The sequence below is a fragment of the Castanea sativa genome, chromosome 9 (genome assembly GCF_040712315.1).
Source record: "Castanea sativa cultivar Marrone di Chiusa Pesio chromosome 9, ASM4071231v1".
NCBI lineage: Eukaryota > Viridiplantae > Streptophyta > Magnoliopsida > Fagales > Fagaceae > Castanea > Castanea sativa.
The window spans coordinates 32,601,112-32,620,741 of NC_134021.1; the positions used below are offsets into that span (position 1 = coordinate 32,601,112).

The 19,630-nt window shown below is 33.7% G+C and overlaps 1 protein-coding gene across 3 annotated transcripts; it reads left to right on the top strand.

Annotated features, from left to right (window-relative positions):
- The first annotated feature begins 1,596 nt into the window (after nt 1–1,596).
- LOC142609458 (protein DETOXIFICATION 21-like) lies at nt 1,597–18,343 on the top strand. Of its 3 annotated transcripts, none has more exons than XM_075781038.1 (9): nt 1,597–1,748; nt 5,704–6,001; nt 11,584–12,125; nt 12,422–12,508; nt 12,656–12,712; nt 17,046–17,284; nt 17,414–17,532; nt 17,837–17,923; nt 18,043–18,343. In XM_075781038.1, the coding sequence occupies exons 2-9, from the start codon at nt 5,738–5,740 to the stop codon at nt 18,121–18,123; spliced, it is 1,476 nt and encodes a 491-aa protein (XP_075637153.1). In that variant the 5' UTR covers nt 1,597–1,748; nt 5,704–5,737; the 3' UTR covers nt 18,124–18,343. The 3 variants fall into 3 exon arrangements, with proteins under 3 accessions (XP_075637153.1, XP_075637155.1, XP_075637154.1); XM_075781039.1 differs by lacking the exon at nt 1,597–1,748 and adding an exon at nt 4,187–4,303; XM_075781040.1 differs by lacking the exon at nt 12,422–12,508.
- The last annotated feature ends 1,287 nt before the right edge of the window (nt 18,344–19,630 follow it).

Sequence of the window (19,630 nt, forward strand, 5' to 3'; positions counted from 1 at the left end):
CCAAGCAACTTACAATCTTTAAAGGACACATGTTTAAGGCACTTCTGTCATCAATGAGAACCATCGGGATCCTCTTGCCTTTAGCATCTACTGTAATATGCAATGGTTCATTGTGTTGCTTCCCCTTACTTGTCAAATCCTTGTCAGAGTAGGAAATAGTAAGTTCCCTACTTAGGGACCCAATTATAGCATTCAAATTTTGGGAAGTTATGGTTGTAAGGACTTGAATTTGGTTGAGAAGGTCTACTAGGTTGAGAAGGTCTACCAGGTTTTGATAGTGTTTGTATGAGGCCATGAGTAAACCCCATAAGGATATGTTGGCTTGTGTCTTCTGTAGTTAATTGAGGACCTCATCTTCTTCAGCAAATGTTTGTTGGATAGATTTATTCAAGGCTTCTACCGGGTTGTCTGTCTCCAAATGTGGGGGTTTGAAGTGTCTCTCTCCCCTTATAATGTGGGCAATTTTTGTTGGATCATTAGGATTGGTATCTTGGGGTTTGAAGTGTCTCCCCCTATTTGTGGATGTTAGGTTGCTTGATTGGGGTTCGAAGTGTCTCCCTCCATTTGTAGGTATTGGGTTGTTTGATTGGGGTTTGAAGTGTCTCTCCCCATTTGTGGATGTTGAGTAATTTTTGGTTTCTGGTACATCTTCATTCCATATATCATATTCTGTGATGGATGTCCTATCCATAAATTCTTCCCATGTCATTATAAAGCACTCGGGTAGGTTATAGATCAGGTTAGATGGGTCTTCTTTACTTTCCTCTTCGGTCATCAGACAATTAATCCTTGGTCATCTCCTAAAATTGTGGTTGGGTAAGGTACTATTAATGATGCTAGGCCTTGTAGGCGGTGCAATCACCTTATTGTTTATTAGGTTTTTAATTGCATGATGAAGGTCAAAACAATTGTTAGTATCATGGTCAGGGCCTTGGTGGTAGGCACAACTTTTATTCACATCAAACCTTGTAGGTAGTGGGTTTGGAATTGGTCTTCGGTCTAAGGGCTTCAGTAACCCTTTTTCTTTTAGCTTATCAAACACTTGACTTATAGGCATATACAACTCATGAAATTCCCTCCTGAGCCTTGGGAGTGACCCCTGGGATACTTGTACAGGTGAAATGGGTGCAATCAATTGATAAGGATCATTTTTATGGATGGACAAAACTTAAGTATAGTACCTTAAGTGCTGTTCCTTAGGTTCTCTTTTTAAGATTCAGCCATGTAACTACTTAACTAAAAAATACACTTCCTTCCCATGAGAAAAATCTACACGGCAGAATCCTAAAAAGAAACCTAAGAAATAACACCTAAGTACCGTATCTAAGTTTTGCTCTTTATAGATATTAAAAACTTTTGCAGCCTTAGAATTAGATCATAAATTCTTTTTAAACCTCGGTGGGGCATATTTTTTATAGTGCCATTATTTATTGCATACATAATTGGTGAATGCTAAGACTTCGTGCAAAATTGCCAAAACAAGACAAAAGGAAGGAAACGAAAGGAATCACGCTGCTTTCTAAGGTATCATTTTAGATTCTCACTGATTGACTAGGAGACAAAGAAATAAATAAGGGCGATACACCCACATATCACAGCGCAGGCATACATATAGGCTGTGTTTGGTTTTCAAATTCTCTCGAAGTTTCTAGATTCGAAGTTTCTAGATTCAGAGTCTCTCGTGAATGGGTGAATGCTAAAAGAAAGAAAACAGCACTTTATATACTTCAATCGTTCACATCAGCCTTGTAAGTCCATGATATGATTTTTTTTATTATTTTATATAATTCTTTTCCCGTTTCTCCCTGTTTATATAGTCCATGATATGATTGTCTTTCTTGATGAATTCCTTACTCTATTTAAACCGGATTAAGAGCTTATTTTTGGAAGAAGAATAAGATATATATATTTTTTACTAATTCCATAGTTGAGAGAGATGATTTAAATTTGAATGTCTGAATTAAAAATAGTAAGAGATGTGGGTCAAAAAAAAAAAAAATAGTAAGAGATGCAAAAGAAAAATAAAGGCCTATTTGATTTGAAAAACTCAAAACTCAGTTTTTATTTCTTATTTCTCATCATTCAAACTCTATTCTCATATTTCATTTCTTTATCTCTAATTTTTTCATAACTTCAACAGATTTTTGATTGGGTCTTGTACATGAGATGGTTTCATTTTCAGCCTAGTACGGAAAACTTTGTTCCACATACTGCATTCATACAGCTTTTTTAAAATGTAAACTTTTTTTTTATTTTGTTATTGCTGTGTCAGTGTGTCACGTGATCCATACAAGGTTGAAGAACTTTTTGCTTTTTTTTTGACGAATGGTTGAAGAACTTTTTGCTTTTCACATGGGTTGTTTCAACTTTTACAAGGGTTGTGTTATGGGGCAGTAACTTTTGATTTTTTTTTTTAAAATTTTTTTTACAATATTATGTTTTTTTTTTTTTTAATGTGGTTAACTTTATAAGGAAAAAAAATAAAAAATAAAAAACTTTTTATTTATTTAATTATTGCTGTCACTTTTTCTATCAGTAAATTATTGTTCATTAGGTTGTAACATTCTCTATCATTAGGTTGTCACTTTATCATAAAAGATTAAGCAACAAGACATATATGCCAAAACATCCTATGTTGCAATGATCAAAAAAAAAAAAAAAAAAAAATCCATAAGTATCCTCTGATCCATTTACCTTAATTTAATTTAATAGTTATAATTGTTGAAGGAATTTGAACCTTTAATATTTCTGTTAAATATTTTCGTTAGAAATATTAGAAAGAGTCGAACCGTGAAAATTATAAAATTCTTGACATCTTATATATTTATTCTGTCCAATAAAGGCCTATTTGATTTGAAAAACTCAAAACTCAGTTTATATTTTTTATTTCTCATCATTCAAACTCTATTCTCATATTTCATTTCTTTATCTCTAATTTTTTCATAACTTAAACAGATTTTTGATTGGGTCTTGCACATGAGATGGTTTCATTTTCAGCCTAGTACGGAAAACTTTGTTCCACATACTGCATTCATACAGCTTTTTTAAAATGTAAACTTTTTTTTTTTAATTTTGTTATTGCTGTGTCAGTGTGTCACGTGATCCATACAAGGTTGAAGAACTTTTTGCTTTTCACATGGGTTGTTTCAACTTTTACAAGGGTTGTGTTAAGGGGCAGTAACTTTTGATTTTTAAATTTTTTTTTTTTACAATATTATGTTATTTTTTTTAATGTGGTCAACTTTATAAGGAAAAAAAAATATAAAAAAATTAAAAAAATAAACTTTTTATTTATTTAATTATTGCTGTCACTTTTTCTATCAGTAAATTAATGTTCATTAGGTTGTAACATTTTCTACCATTAGGTTGTCACTTTATCATAAAAGGTTAAACAACAAGACATATATGCCAAAACATCCTATGTTGCAATGATCAAAAAAAAAAAAAAAAAAATCTAAAAGCATCCTCTGATCCATTTACCTTAATTTAATTTAATAGTTATAATTGTTGAAGGAATTTGAACCCTTAATATTTCTGTTAAATATTTTCGCTGGAAATATTAGAAGGAATCAAACCGTGAAAGTTATAAGACTCTTGGCATCTTATATATTTATTCTGGCAAATAAATATAGATGGGTAAGTTAGGTTATTGATGTAGAACACAATTTACTATTTAATTATTATAACTTATTATTTTTTTTATTTTTATGTAAAAAAAGTTATTTTAGGTTTAGGTGATTTATTTCATTGTTTTTATGTCCATTTAATGCTTTTTAGGTCAAATTTGGTTCTCGTTATGGCTAGGTGTTAATTAGGGGTTATATTAAAATATATTTTCTTGTGTGTCAAGTTTTACGGAACTCTCAAATAGGCCCCTAAGTCTGTACACATTTTTTAATTATTCAATCAATAAAATTCAGACTTTTGTCTTTCTATTATCTAGTGGATTCCAGACCTTTTCTCCTTGTTGAATCAAGGATCCTTGTGGATTCAAGGAACCCTCATGGATTCGAGGTTATTTTCAGAAGCAAACGTATTTTGTTTCTCTATTTCTAGAAGTAAACGTGTTCTGCTTCTTGACACTTCCACATCCCGCATCAATTAATATTAGAGCCTTGACTTATCCTGATTTGGTCACTGGTGGCTAATGTATAAGACAGTAGCAATTCCAATGACTGAAAACTTAACAAGTATTACATGACGTAAAGCTAGCACTCATAAATATCTTTGCTAAGATGCCGTCATTGGAGCATGAAAACAATTGGGACAACTGTCGCGGAGACAACTCACAGGCAACCTATTGGTAAGCAAATTTCATGTAGACCTTATAGAAAAATTGCAAGTTTTAATGGTTATTTTTATAAAGAAGATTTTCTTGATTGGTTACTTGATTTAGAGGGTTTATTTGACTATGAGAATATTTATTATGAGAGAAAAGTTGGACTTGATTTATATAAACTTAGTGAGTATGCCTTACGTTGGTGGGAACAAGTACACTTTGATAGAATCTGATATGGTAAAGACAAAATTCGTTCATGGCTAAAAAGTTCACACTTGAATTATTTTAAAGAGCCATATATTCCACTATTAAGAGGAGAATTACGTGTTGAAGAAAATACTTTTCTTGAAGAATATGTAGAAGTCAAAGAAGAAAATATAGAGATTTTTGAGGAAATTAATGAAGGTCTTGTCATAGAAGAAGAACTTGAAATCAAGATTGTGGAAGATATTAATGAAGATGCTATTATAGAGAAAGATTTTGAGGTCGAGATAGTAGAGACCATTAAAGAAGAAATTATAGAGGAAGTTGTCAATGATCTAGGTGAAGTCAAGTTAGATGATTGCAACGTTGGAGCTCCTATTGTTTTGGTAGGAGACACCGAAACAAAGTTTATTGATTTTATTGGGGTTGATAGATTTGATTCAATTGATAGTTCTTATTTGGTAAATCTCTACAATTTCATGAAGACAAAGGGAAAAAAAAAAAATTTAAGCTGATTTGTTTATTCCATTGATGAGTTGCAAGTTTGGAAAGAAGATCAAGGGGCTCAAGCATTCGACGTATTTGTTTATTTGGAGCTAAAAATTTCAGATTTCAAAGATAAACTCGAGGATGAGTTTGTTTCAAGTGGAAGGGTTTGATATAGAACACAATTTACTATTTAATTATTGTAATTTATTATTTTTGGTATTTTTATGTAAAAAATTGTTATTTTAGGTTTAGGTGATTTATTTCCTTGTTTTTAGGTATATTTAATACTTTTTAGGTCAAATTTGGTTAGGTATTAATTATGAGTTATTTTAAAATATGTTTTCTTATCTGTCAAGGTCTACGGAGCTCTTAAATAGGCCTCTAAGTCTGTACACGTTTATTAAACAATTATTTAATCAATAAAATTTAGACTTTTGTCTCTCTATTCTTTAGTGGATTCTAGACTCCTTCTCCTCGTGAATTCAAGGATCCTCGTGGGTTCAAGGAATCCTCATGGATTCAAGGTTATTTTCAAAAGTAAATGTGTTATGTTTCTTAGTTTCTAAAAGTAGACGTGTTTTGCTTCTTGAAGCTTCCACATCCCGCATCAGTTATGTGATGTCTACTATGGGGAGAAAATGAATCATGAGAAATATATTGTTATGAGAATTAACATGTAATATTTTGCTATTATAATATGTATTAATAATTTTGTAATGATTGATCAACAGCTAAGAAGAGAGGTTACTGCATATTGGTGTGGAAATGGAAGGAGATATAAGCCAAAAGCTTCTTAAAGAAAAAAAAGGAGCAGAAGTAACTGTTGCCGATGAAGTTACACTCAAGGACAGGGTGTGGAGCGAGACAAAAAAGATGTGGGTTGTGGCCGGTCCAGCTATATTCACTAGATTTTCCACCTTTGGAATCAATGTCATCAGTCAAGCCTTTGTTGGGCACATTGGCCCTACAGAATTAGCTGCCTACTCACTCGTGTATACTGTGCTTTTGAGGTTCTCAAATGGCATCCTGGTATGTTTTGCCACTACATTTTTTTTTCTTTGGATTGTTTGGTACCAAACTCAATATGGGTTGTAGTAGAAGAGAAATATAATTCTCCTACAAAGGATACAAATAAATTTCGAAAATATTGTGGGGGAAATTTAAAAAAAAGAAAATATAGGAAGAGACTGTGGACTATGGAGCTCATTTTAGGGATGATGACAACATGTCTAGCAGGGTCAGATGAGTAGTGTCTCCGATTTCACCCTGTTTCTTCTTTGGTTCGGGTAAAACAAATGTGGAGCAGAAGCAAGGGTGGGGTGGGTTGGAACTATCTTGTGATCTCTATTAAGGTTGCTTCCAGGACGGCCCTGAATCTTTTTTTAGGGGGGTTAACTTTGACAACTTATTGGTCCTTGTAATTCGATTACCTACCTAATTTTGAATTCCATTTTAGGGACTGTTTTAAATTGGCTACTAAAAGCAAAATATCTGGTACTAATACTGATGCATTGCTTTAGTATTACGCATAAAATATATATACATATGTTAGTGGTGGAGCCATAATCTAACTTTTGAGGGGGGGGGGGTGAGGGGGTGGGGGGGGAACTACATTTGACAAGAACATTTATACACATGCGAATATGTACATATAGTATTTGAGATCAGTTTGCAAAATAACAATTCAATCATGTGTATGCTAAGTCGTATTTAAATGCAAGAAAATTTCCAATAAAATAACTTATTCATTATATTATATTTATTTATTTAGGAATTTATTTACATGAATAATCGTTCTAAAATTTTAAATATAAAAAAAAGTTATCACTCTATTTACGAATTGAGAGATTTTTAGTTGTTAGATAGACATAAAGTTCAACTTAGGTAAATTTCTGTTATTTTTGTAAAGCTATATGTTATAGGTCTATTTATTTTAGCTTAATATGCAAACTTATTTTTGAAAAACCATCCTATTTATTAGCCATTTATTTATACTACAATACAAGAAATGCATTTAAAAAGTTACCAAAGAAAGAGAGTAGAAAAATCAAACAATATGAGGTTATATGTTAGAAATGCATCAAGGTATCTGTATTTTTGTTTGTTTTTGTTTTTTTAAATAATAGAATTGGGTTGTGTAAATATTAACACTTTTTTTGGGTGTGCCCGGGGGGAAGTTCCCCCTCTTGACCCCCTGGCTCCGCCCCTTACATATACATATATATATATATATATATATATATATATATATATATATATATATATATATGCTAAAATTTTTAAGTTTATTATGCAATTAAAAGTTTTATAATTCAAAGGTACTTTCTAGAGTGATCTGATTTGTTAGTAAAGAGAGAAAATATAGAACAAAGGAAATGTGGTATTGTTGCAAATAATCAAGCATATAATGGTATTAATAAAAGAGTAATGCTGTTAAGTTTTAGACCTCTTAACATAATATGTTTAACCTAATACTAAGCCAAGTTGATTAACAAGTTTGTTAAGTAAGTCTAGGTTAAGCAAATATGTGAAAACAGATATAATGCGGAAAGTAAAAAACACAAAGATCTAATGACTTAGGAAAACCTATTCGGTAAAAAACCTAGGGAGGATTTAACCTAATTATCTTCAAGGTAAAAATAGATCCACTATGAAAAAATTGAAGTTTATATAATAACACTTAGACCACTAACATTCTATTGCTACTTCGTGTAGAAAATTTACTACCACAACCACATAATAGCTCCAAGTCCACGGATTACTTCTTTCCTTGATCTGTTGCAACCACAAATTCTTCTACTTGTGACTTTGAGACATCTCTCAAAGGTTTTGGACCTTCTTGAAAGTTTTTTATGCAGCAACTGAATTCACCATCAAGTTCTTGATGCAAATCTTGATTTTGATAGTTCTATGTGTGTGTATGAAGGTAAAAACCTCTTAGATCTCACAAAAGATTTAACACACAACTTAAAAATAGACTCTCAAATGTAGCTAGGATTTTCCTTTTATACTTGGAGTGAAAAACTTAATCCTACACGTCATATGGGCTTGGGTTGGTTTGGAAATTCTGCAGAAAATTCCTAATCCACGATTTTTGATCGATCAAGTCTATTCTTCGATCGATCGAGCCTTGCAGAAATAGAACAATAATTTCTTACAATTACTCGATTCCAAACTTACATTAAACCAAACCTTGAGCAAGTCTAAACCTAGACTAAATGTTTTGATCATGGTTTGCCAACATATACAATTTGAAGTTCTAATACATTAGTTCTTGAAGTCTTAGAACCTAAAAAATGTTACAGACACAACCTATTTTACAATATTTTTACAAACTGCTGATGTGACAAATTTCTTATTAGTTCCAATATGGGTCTATCACTAACATCATATTTTTACTTACAAAAACTATTTGGAAAGTACCAAAACTACATCAACAGTTTATAAAAAATATTGTAGAATAGTTTATGTGTGTAGTATTATTCTTAATAAAATATACAAGTTCCAAGAAGTGCATCCTCCCTAGTAAATCTCCACTAGAGATCTGAGTTTTTATTTATTTATCTTCCTTTCTAAATTCTCACGCTTCCTTATCTTCTCTTAAATCCTTCAATACATCTATCTTCCTTTTATTTTCTTTCTTTACTCCTGTATGTAACTGTCTTGTTAGAGCATTCATTTTTCCAATGCTACTATTGTACCGTCTTACTTTTATAATGGTACTGTAGCATCTTGCATAAAATTTTATATTATTCTCTCTCTCTCTCTCTCTCTCTCTCCCTCTCAGCCACTCAATTTTCTTCCTCTTTTTTTTTTTTTTTTTTTTTCTTCATCTCAGTTCTCACTCCCTTTCTGATTCTCTCTTGTTCAAAGCATGCCACCGGAGCTGGGTCGCTAGGTCGATGATCGATGGCAGCGACATGGGGTGGTCTCGATGGTGGCAATGTGGGTTTGGGGTGGTCTGTGATGGTGGGTTAATCTGATGGGTTTGTATCTGATGGGTCGAGATCGTTGAGATCGTCCAGCAGTGGAGATCGGCGTGGTTCCTGGGTTTCAATCGAGGGGTTCACGGGTTTTGATCGGCAGTGGAGATCGGGTGGGCCATGGGTTTTGATCGAGCAGTGGATTCCGCATGGTTGGACTTTTGATTTTGGCTTCAAATTGGTTGGTTTAGGTTGGTTTGGTGGTGGTGTGGTGATGGTGACTGTGGTGGGTGGTTGAGAGAGAGAGAAACATATATTAGAGAAAGGAGAATATTTTTATTTTACTTTATATTATTTTAATATATTGTAGGTAAAAATAAAAGTTGGGATGTTGGGTGTATTGTATAATTGATAAAATAGCTTTTTGGATGGTAAAATAGGATATGATGGCATTTCCAGATGTGAATGCTCTTAGGAAGAGTTATTTAGAGAGAAGACATAGAGGGACCTCCTCTGCTGCAAAACAGCAAGAAATTGTTCTTCTTTGCCAAAAAACAAAAATATTTTTCTTCTCCTGTGAATCTCTATTACCATCCTTATCTTCTTCTTTTATTTAGGAGGATCTAAAATTTTTTTTTGAAGAATATAATATATAAATTATTTTAACCCTAATTTTAGGGTAGTGTCCCCATTAGTTATTTCGACATTAATAAAGTAAGGATGAAAGACACAAAAAAGGGATTGTTGAAAATAAGAGTGATAAAAGAGAAAGAAAGCAAGTATAAAATCAGAATTATTAATGGCATACAATATATATTATTTATTTATTTATTTGGGGGAGCCTATCATTGTCTTGTCACTTTTTTGAGGTAGGTAATAGAGCGGGATAGGATAAATTAAGTAGGATGGAAAATTTCTGTCATTCTTTCCTCATTTGTAATTAAAAAAAAAAAAAAAAAAACCAAACAACGCCAAATCTTGAAACTCCACCTGATAATTTGAAGCTACAACCACTTGTCATGAAACTCTCCACGGCCATCATGAACCCCCCCCCCCCCCTCCTCTCTCTCTCTCTCTCTCTCTCACTCTCTTCTTTTTCTTGCCTCTTTCCAACCCCTAATTGGTGGAGAGCATGGTGATAAGGGCGTTGGCATTGGCGATTTGAATGAGAGAATCATCAATCTTGAGGTAGATGAGAATAACTTTGAACTACCGCATATCCTTAGTATGATGGTCACTCCACATATATAAGTGTTTGTGCGGTGTGTGGGGTAAGGGCAGGAGTTTATGTCTTCAAGAGATAGCTTCACAAACATATATACTTAAATTAGATTAGAGTAAAATTTTTATCTTATTTATATATATATATATATATATATATATATATATAAAAGGCTTTGATGACATTGCTGCTAGTTTTGCACCATCAATGCTCAGAATCGAAGTGTTTTCTATGGTATCACAATTGGAGAGCCCAATAATAACAATAATAATAATAATAATAATAAATGGATCTCTGGTTTTTGACCTTGTGAGTCTTGTACGTCATTAATAAGACCCCAATTATATGCATTTAGCTTTAACTATATTACGAGGACGAGCATTCAATGACTATTACTCTAGTGTGTTATGTCTACGGCTATGAATGATGCTGTTTAAAGATGCATGATTTAGAAATTTGAATGTGATTAAACTAAAACTATGTGAAATGAGAGCGTAGAAAGATATTTGGTAACATATTCACAATTGACAGGTTGTGTCACTTCTTTGATGTTTTGATATAATTGTGCACACATTAAATTTTGTAGGGATTTACATAGCAAAGGATTTAGTTCAAAAGGGATAAGAGGTCTTAAATCTAATGTGACCCAATGAGTTTAGGGAATAACTACACCTTGTCTTGGATGTTAGTCTCCGTTAAGATTTAGTGTCGTGCTCCCAAATGTTTTTTGTAAGTGTACTCGATGATAGCATGAGTTACTTGCCAAGTATGAACCGTGTTAGAGATTTATATGAAAAGTGTATAGTTGTCTGTGCTCAAGTGTGTAAGTGAGAGATGTTAGAAGTTTTGGGCTGGACTAACCTAAATGAGTATGCTCAGAATGAGCGGGTCCACCAGCATATTGTCAAGATCCCTTGATTTTTTACAAATAACTTCCCATTACCGAGAGTTGTTGGTGTGGACGCAAGATACAGACCTCCAATTATACATTGGTGCGGGTGGAGAAACAAAAAGAAGATGGTTAAACCTATAGCCTTATAGATGGAGCTTGCTAGTAATTGGACTTGAAGACTAAGCTAATCCGGCCATTTAGTAACTAGGGTTTCTTTACTCATTTCGTTTGCTATTTAAGCACAATTTTCTAATTATTATAAGACACTTTTGAGATTAAGAATAAACATTTTTTTTTTCACTAGTGCCAACTCCAGTTTCGCTTGATGTTGACTCCTGGGGTTTATCCCTGCGTTGAGAGAGCATTAAAATAAGTGATCTACATGCTTTCTTTCTCTATCCTTTTTAGTTTACTGTAACATCTCATCCAATTACAACCTGACTGGATGGGTTCTCTTTTTTTCTTTTGCTTTTTTAATGATTTTAGTCATTCTTTATACGATTAAATACTGCGATGTTATATAAAGTCATCTTCTCAATGAGATTTGATTGAGTTTACAAATTTGATAGTGCAGTTAGGCATGGCTAGTGCACTGGAAACACTCTGTGGGCAAGCTTATGGTGCCAAACAATACCACATGCTTGGAGTATATCTTCAAAGATCATGGATAGTTTTGTTCTCCTCCTCAATATTTCTTCTTCCAATATATATCTTCACAACCCCAATTCTAAACATTTTAGGCCAAGATGAAAGTATTGCAGAGGCGGGAGGGTACATTTCGCACTGGTTAATTGGGGTGATGTTATCCTTCATTGTGTCTTTCACGTGTCAAGTGTTCCTACAATCACAGAGCAAAAATATGATTATTGCTTACTTGGCAGCGTTTTCACTTGCAATCCACCTCTTGCTTTCATGGCTTTTAACAGTGAAATATAAGTTTGGGATTCCTGGTGCATTGTCGTCCACATTGTTGGCATTTTGGATTCCCAATATTGGTCAGCTTATGTTTATTATGTGTGGAGGTTGTCGGGAAACATGGAAGGGTTTCTCATCATTGGCTTTCAACGATCTTTGGCCTGTTGTCAAGCTTTCTATGTCATCTGGTGTGATGCTCTGGTAAGGCTTTCTCTATCATATATCTTTTTAAATACACTTGAAAATCAATACTTGATAGAATAAAGTCTGAAATAATTTCAGACTGAAATTATGTAACAGTAGCCCTCTCAATATTGTTTGTTGTTATTGTTTAAACCATTTCGTTTGTTTTGTGCTCAGTGATGCTGAGGTTAACTTGTTTCCTAGGTTGTTAAAAAAAAAAAGAAAAAAAAAAAAAGAGTTTAGAACTCACATGTTGGTTTTGTTTGATAGATATATAGAAATTTTATAATGGATTGCATTGTTTTTCATTACAGTCTTGAGCTCTGGTATAATACAGTGTTGATTCTCTTAACTGGAAACATGCAAAATGCTGAGGTCTCTATTGATGCACTAGCTATTTGGTAATTCTTTCATAGCATCCCCTCCCCGCCCCCCCCCCCCCCCCCCCCCCCCCTCCCTTTTGTTTTGTTTTCGTTATTTATGTTTCCATCTGCCTCCAAAAGTGTTGTTTTATGCCCATTGACAATATAAATATGTGATTTTTACAGCCTTAACATCAATGGGTGGGAAATGATGATATCTCTGGGATTCTTGGCTGCAGCAAGGTATTACCATCATCATCATCATGATTATTGTAATTGTTGTGAAATTGGAAGCTTTGACACCAATTTGTTGAAAATAGCAGATGTGTAAATATTTATTTGTTGTGTGTGCATCCAAATAACTGTAGGTTTATGCAAAATAGAGATAGGAAGACAAAAAAAAACAATCACACAAGGAACACAAAAATTTACGCGGTTTATCCTTAGCCTACATCTACGAGTGGTGTCAAGGAGAAAAGTGACTAACAAAAAAGGGATATTACAATTGTAGCACTCTCACTAAACCCAAAACCCAAATATAGCTAAGAGCTATCTCACACATAATAGAGAAACCTATTCTAGAAGCTCTTAAAGTTGCGGCACTTGCTCTTTGTTTCTGAAAGTTCAATTGTCGCATAACAATATATTATTAGGAAAAACAGAGAAAAACAGTTTCTGGACTTGAAGAATTTCTGTGTATATTGGATTAAAACAGATTACAAAGGCTGATGTATATCTATACAAGGAAAGGAAAAACAGGGGAAACGGACTAACTAACTAATCACTAACTAATTACTAGATTTCCCTCTAAACTTGATTAATAAAACTAACTACTACACACATGCAATCCATGTGCTCACTAAAACTAACATAAGAAATGCAAAACTACATGTAGTATAAATATAAAACTAACACAGTGGACAAAGTTGTCGTTTAAGCAGCAGACTTGGGAATTTTCTTCTTCACTTGATCCTTGCTTCTGTCATGATCCTTTCTATCTTTCTTTGTAGAATCTTGACACCCCCCCCCCCCCTCAAGTGGAATAGGGGCATAAATGTTGACCATATTCAACTTGGACACAAGAAATGAAAATTGATGAGCATTTAAAGCCTTTGTCAACAAATCTGCAATTTGAGAATTAGTTTTAACATGTAACATTCTGATAAACCCTTCCAAAACCTTATCCCTCACTAGATGACAATCTATCTCAATATGCTTCGTTCGTTCATGGAAAACCGGGTTTGCAGCTATGTGAAGGGCGGCTTGACTATCACAAAACAAAAGTGCTGCTTGAGGGTGCTTGACTTGAAGATCACTAAGCAAATACAAAAGCCAAATGACCTCCCAAACAGCTACTGCCATGGCTCGATATTCTGATTCTGCTAATGATCTTGAGACTGTTTGTTGCTTTTTTGACTTCCAAAAGACTAGAGACTCACCAAGAAAGACACAAAACCCTGTCACAGACCTTCTACTGTTAGGACAAGAAGCCCAGTTTGCATCAGTGAAGGCTTTCAAGTGCAGGTTTGACTTGCTTGCAAAGAATAGACCCTGACCTGGTGTTGCCTTGAGGTATTGCAAGACTTTATTGGCTGCATGTAAGTGTGGTTCTCTAGGATATGCCATGAATTGACTCAAACGATTCACAACAAAGGTTATATCTGGTCTGGTTATGGTTAAGTATAGAAGCCATCCTATAAGCCTCCTATAGGAACTAGGATCTTGTAAGGCTTTACCTTCATACTTACTAAGCTTGACATTAGGATCCATTGGAATCTTGGCTGGTTTACACCCCATCATGCCAGCCTCTTTCAATAGATCTAGGATATACTTCCTTTGACACAAGCTAATGCCATTTGCAACCCTTGCTACTTCAAGACTGAAAAAGAACTTTAAGTCACCTAAGTCCTTCAATTTAAACTGTTGATCAAGAAGAACCTTTAATTCATCCACTGCCTGCTTGTTGTCACTAGCAAGTAAAATATCATCAACATATACTAAAAGAGCAATAAATGAAGTAGAAGTCTTCTTAGTAAACAAAGAGTAGTCTGCTTTAGATTGAGTAAAACCCAGCATGAGTAGAGCAGTGGAAAACTTAGCAAACCACTGTCTGGAAGCTTGTTTCAGACCATACAAGGACTTGACAAGTTTGCATACAAACCCCCCCTTGCTGTGGAAGCCTGGTGGAAGGTCCATATATACCTCTTCTTTCAAATCACCATGAAGGAATGCATTGTTTACATCAAGCTGACATAAAAACCAGTCTTTCACAGCAGCTACTGCAAGGAGGCATTTGACAGAAACCAACTTTGCAATAGGAGAACAAGTCTCCAAATAATCAAGGCCTTCCTTTTGAGTGAAGCCTTTGGCAACCAACCTAGCCTTATATCTCTCCACACTTCCATCAGACTTATATTTCACCTTATACACCCATTTACACCCAATAGTTTTCTTATGAGAAGGAAAAGGAGTGAGAACCCAAATATGGTTAGCTTCAAGGGTAGAAATCTCAGCAGCCATAGCTTCTCTCCACTTGGGATTAGTGACTACCTGGTGATAGAACTTAGGTTCCTCAATGGAGGAAATCATATTGCAGAAGTGCAAGTGTTTAGAGGACAACCTATGAGAAGACAAGTAGGAAGACAAAGGATGGGCAGTACTAGAGGAATTTGAAGGACAATAGGAAGACACTTGATTACATTTGTAAGCATCTAGATAAGCTGCAAGTGATGTGGACTCCACAAAAGGACCATTGTTGTTGCCATGCCCAACTGATCTTTGCTTCTCATCTTGAATCAACAAAGAGAAGACTTTCTCAACAGATGGAATAGGATCCATCAACAAAATTTGTCCTCGAATGTGAGAGAAAGAGTCATTGAGACCCATCAAAAATTGCATAACAACTTCTCTATGATGAATATTTGTGATCTTCTCATTTATATGACACACACACTTCTCACAAGAACATGTAGGAAGAGGTTCATAGTTCTGTAATTCATCCCATAGAATTGAAAGATTGGTGAAGTATTCAGTCACAGATAGCTCACCTTGAGAAAAGCTTGCAAGATCCTTCTGTAATTGATAAACCCTAGGTCCATTACCTTGAGAAAACATGTTCTGGAGCTTCTTCCAGACTTCCTTAGCAGTCTTGCGATACACCATGCTCATGGCTATTTTGGGAGAGACACAATTAACAATCCAAGAAACCACAATTTCATTGCACCGTGACCAGCTTTGAACCAATAGAGGATTTTTCTCCATGGCTGAAGTCAAAGAAGCCGATCCATCAATCAACCAGAACTTGTTCTTGATCCTAAGGGCTTTCTCCATTGATTTCGCCCATGTAGGATAGTTCTCACCTCCAATCAGTGATTGAGAGACTAATATCGCACCAGGATTTTTAGCATGATGAAGGAAAAATGGATGAGATTCATCAATTGTGATGATTGCAGAAGCTTGATCGGAGGAAGCCATTGATGAAGCTTCAAGATTCTAAATGAGAAGAAAAAAAGCCCTAACTTTTGGGAAGAAAAGGAATTGAGAAATTTAAGCGGAAGCTAAAAACTGCTCTGATACCATATTAGGAAAAACAGAGAAAAACAGTTTCTGGACTTGAAGAATTTCTGTGTATATTGCATTAAAACAGATTACAGAGGCTAATGTATACATATACAAGGAAAGGAAAAACAGGAGAAACGGACTAACTAACTACCAGATTTCCCTCTAAACTTGATTAATAAAACTAACTACCACACACATGCAATCCACATGCTCACTAAAACTAACATAAGAAATGCAAAACTACATGTAGTATAAATATAAAACTAACACAGTGGACAAAGTTGTCGTTTAAGCAGCAGACTTAGGAATCTTCTTCTTCACTTGATCTTTGCTTTTGTCATGATCCTTTCTATCTTTCTTTGTAGAATCTTGACATATATGTATGTGCATATATATATATATATATATATATATATATATATATATATATATATATATATATATAAACCAAATAATAAGTTAGCTAGGGCAGCACGTGAAACTCCCAATCCGAATAGGAATAGATGTTAGTTAATAATGGAAATTAATCCCATGTGATGCACTCACACAACACAATACTAACATACATGTCAAGCCACCAATCAACGGTAATTTTTAGAATTGAGAAGAAGCTATATGTATATTGAATCATGTGTAAAACTTTACGACGGATCCTTTTATATAGTCAGATATATGAGTGACGTTCAATTAAAGGAAGTGTGCTACAGATGGACTGCATGTTCGGCTTGTACTTAACAGTTATCGTCATCTTCGTCTTTGATATAAATTTCATATTAAAACGTTATCATAATCCTTCACAAATATATTTTATTGACTTGGAAGTGGGGTTAGGATGTTCCTCCACTTCCTAGTTTAAACTGAATAAAACAAGTTTCCTAAAGATTTGGATGTATTAGATTTAAATTTTTCTTAAAGATTTGGAAGTATTTATGAATGTCATTGACTCATTCTTTTTTTTTTTTTTTGGAAGATCATTGACTCATTCTTGCACCAATGTTTGATTGAAAACATACAGTGTTCGGGTATCAAATGAGCTAGGAAGAGGGAGTGCAAAAGCTGCAAAGTTCTCAATTGTGATGACAGTGCTCACATCGTTTGTCATTGGATTCGTGCTATTCCTATTTTTCCTTTTCTTCAGAGGACGTCTTGCTTACATATTCACTGAAAGTGAGGAGGTGGCTAATGCAGTTGCAAACTTGTCACCTTTGTTGGCTGTCTCTATTCTATTGAACAGTGTTCAACCTGTGCTCTCTGGTGCTCTTCTCGTCGTGTTATTTCTCAAACTGTAGAAATTTTTTTTTCCTATTTCTGAAATAAATAACCAATGATAATAGTATATGTGAATATTTTTTTTAACGTATACCATGAAACTTTCATGTACAGGAGTTGCTGTTGGAGCTGGCTGGCAAAGCATTGTAGCATATGTCAACATAGCCTGCTATTACCTCGTAGGGATTCCTGTTGGTGTTGTGCTTGGTTATGTTTTTAACATGGAAGTTAAAGTAAGCTATCTTTATTCCCTTTCCCATGCTTGTGTAGAGATTTTGTGTTTTTCTAAAATCTAGCTATTGTTATAAATTGATATAGTTATAATTTTATAAACTAGTAGAAGCACAGAATCTTAAAATACATAAAGAAATTTAGATACCTAGCTAATTGCATTCTTTCTCATGGATGTAATTATTCAATTACCTCTACCCAAAAAAAAAAACAAAAAAAAACAAAAAAGTTTTGTAATGGATACATGCAGAACTGCAAATTTTTTCTTGTTTTCTCTCAACCCCTTTTCTTGGTATCATCTTGTAGGGTGTTTGGATTGGAATGTTATTCGGAACATTTGTTCAAACTCTTGTACTTGTGATTATTACCTATAAAACGGACTGGGATCAACAGGTATTGCCTATTTAGTTTGCCTTTTAGCTTTGTTTATTCACTTGTTTAAATTTGTCTATTTCTAGTTACATTAGCTGCTTATTTATTTTTTATTCATTACTATTATATGCACACTGCAGGTAATTATAGCTCGTAACCGCGTCACAAGGTGGGTTGTGAAAGATGCTGAAGAACCAAATCTTACCACATCAAATGCCTAACCTCATGCTGCATTCCTTCTCTTTTGTACCTTAGTTAAAATACTAGATTAATTTAATACGAGGTTATTTTATTGAAAAATACACTCGTAATTGCACACTTCGTACATATTCTTTTTGAATCGTGTTTTTAAAAAATGATTTCAACCCATATGGCAGTGTATGTATAGTAATTATGTAATAAGAATTGTATAATAATCATTAATCTATTTTATTTCTTAGATACCCTATACTCAATTGCTTAAATTAGATTTTATTTTTCCCTTTAAAGTACTTGTTAGGGTCATATTTTTATGTAATTGTCATATCTTATAAACAATGCATTTTAATTATAATTTGGTAGTATCTAAGTAATTTCAAGTATATCATATCAAGTGGTAGTATAGAAGACACGAAAATTACTCAAGACATAGTACAAGAAAAGATGGAACAAGAAGTCTCGATGCCTAGTTCGACACCTTCGATCTGTCAAGATTTAATGAACCTTGATACCTAGCTCAACACCTTCGATCTATCAAGTTTCATGGATTTTAAAATTCCACATCTGTTTTCGGCCCATGATGACAATGCTTACCTAGGGTTTCATGTACTAGGTTTCCAAAAGATACAAAAGCAATATTTTATTGATGTCATCATATACAAAGAAATATAGAGACACACATTGAGATACACACTTTACAGGCGCTGTTGCGACATCTTGTGCGCCTTATGGTTCTATACTAAGTTACTTCTAGATCTACAAGCATAGATTGAAGAACTCTACATCAATAACAACCTTCAAGTTGTTGTGCTATTAGTCATGTATTGGGATCCGTACAAAGGAAAAGTCTCGACAAGAACAAGCCCAATTGTGGATTAGAGTAATAGTTCAACTATAAAGTGGTATTTTGGGATAGTTCGGATAGAATAAGATTCCTTATACTTGTAATCGCTTGATTTTTTATTAGTGGATTCTTTGGGAGTGATGATCTTAAATTCATTTGGAAGGGGTTTTTGTCGACAAAAGTTTGCCCCATTCGTGAACAAATTACTGTGTCAATTTAATTTATGTTGTTTTCTAATTTATATTGATAGTTTGTTTGTTCCCTAATTTGATTTGCATATAGTTTGAATAATTAATCTACTTAGGTAATGAATTAATTAATTGGGGTCAATTTATAAACCAATAGTACTAAGTCATAAATGAAATGAGCTTACTTAACAACACCTCCCCCCACACCAAAAAAAAGGAAAAAATAATAATAATAATACATATATAGGCAACTGATTTTAGATTTTTGGCAAAGTGATAAATTAACAGTACATATATAGTTTTAGAGCCTCAAGTTCCACATGGATTTTTTTTATAATTACATCAGCTTTACCACCTCTTGCAACTTGAGTCTTAGACACTCATATATATATATATATATATATATATATATATATATATATATATATATATATATATTTTGTGAACTTGAGTTTCTAAGACTTGAAATGCTACTTAACTAATATGTTTGCTTTTAAG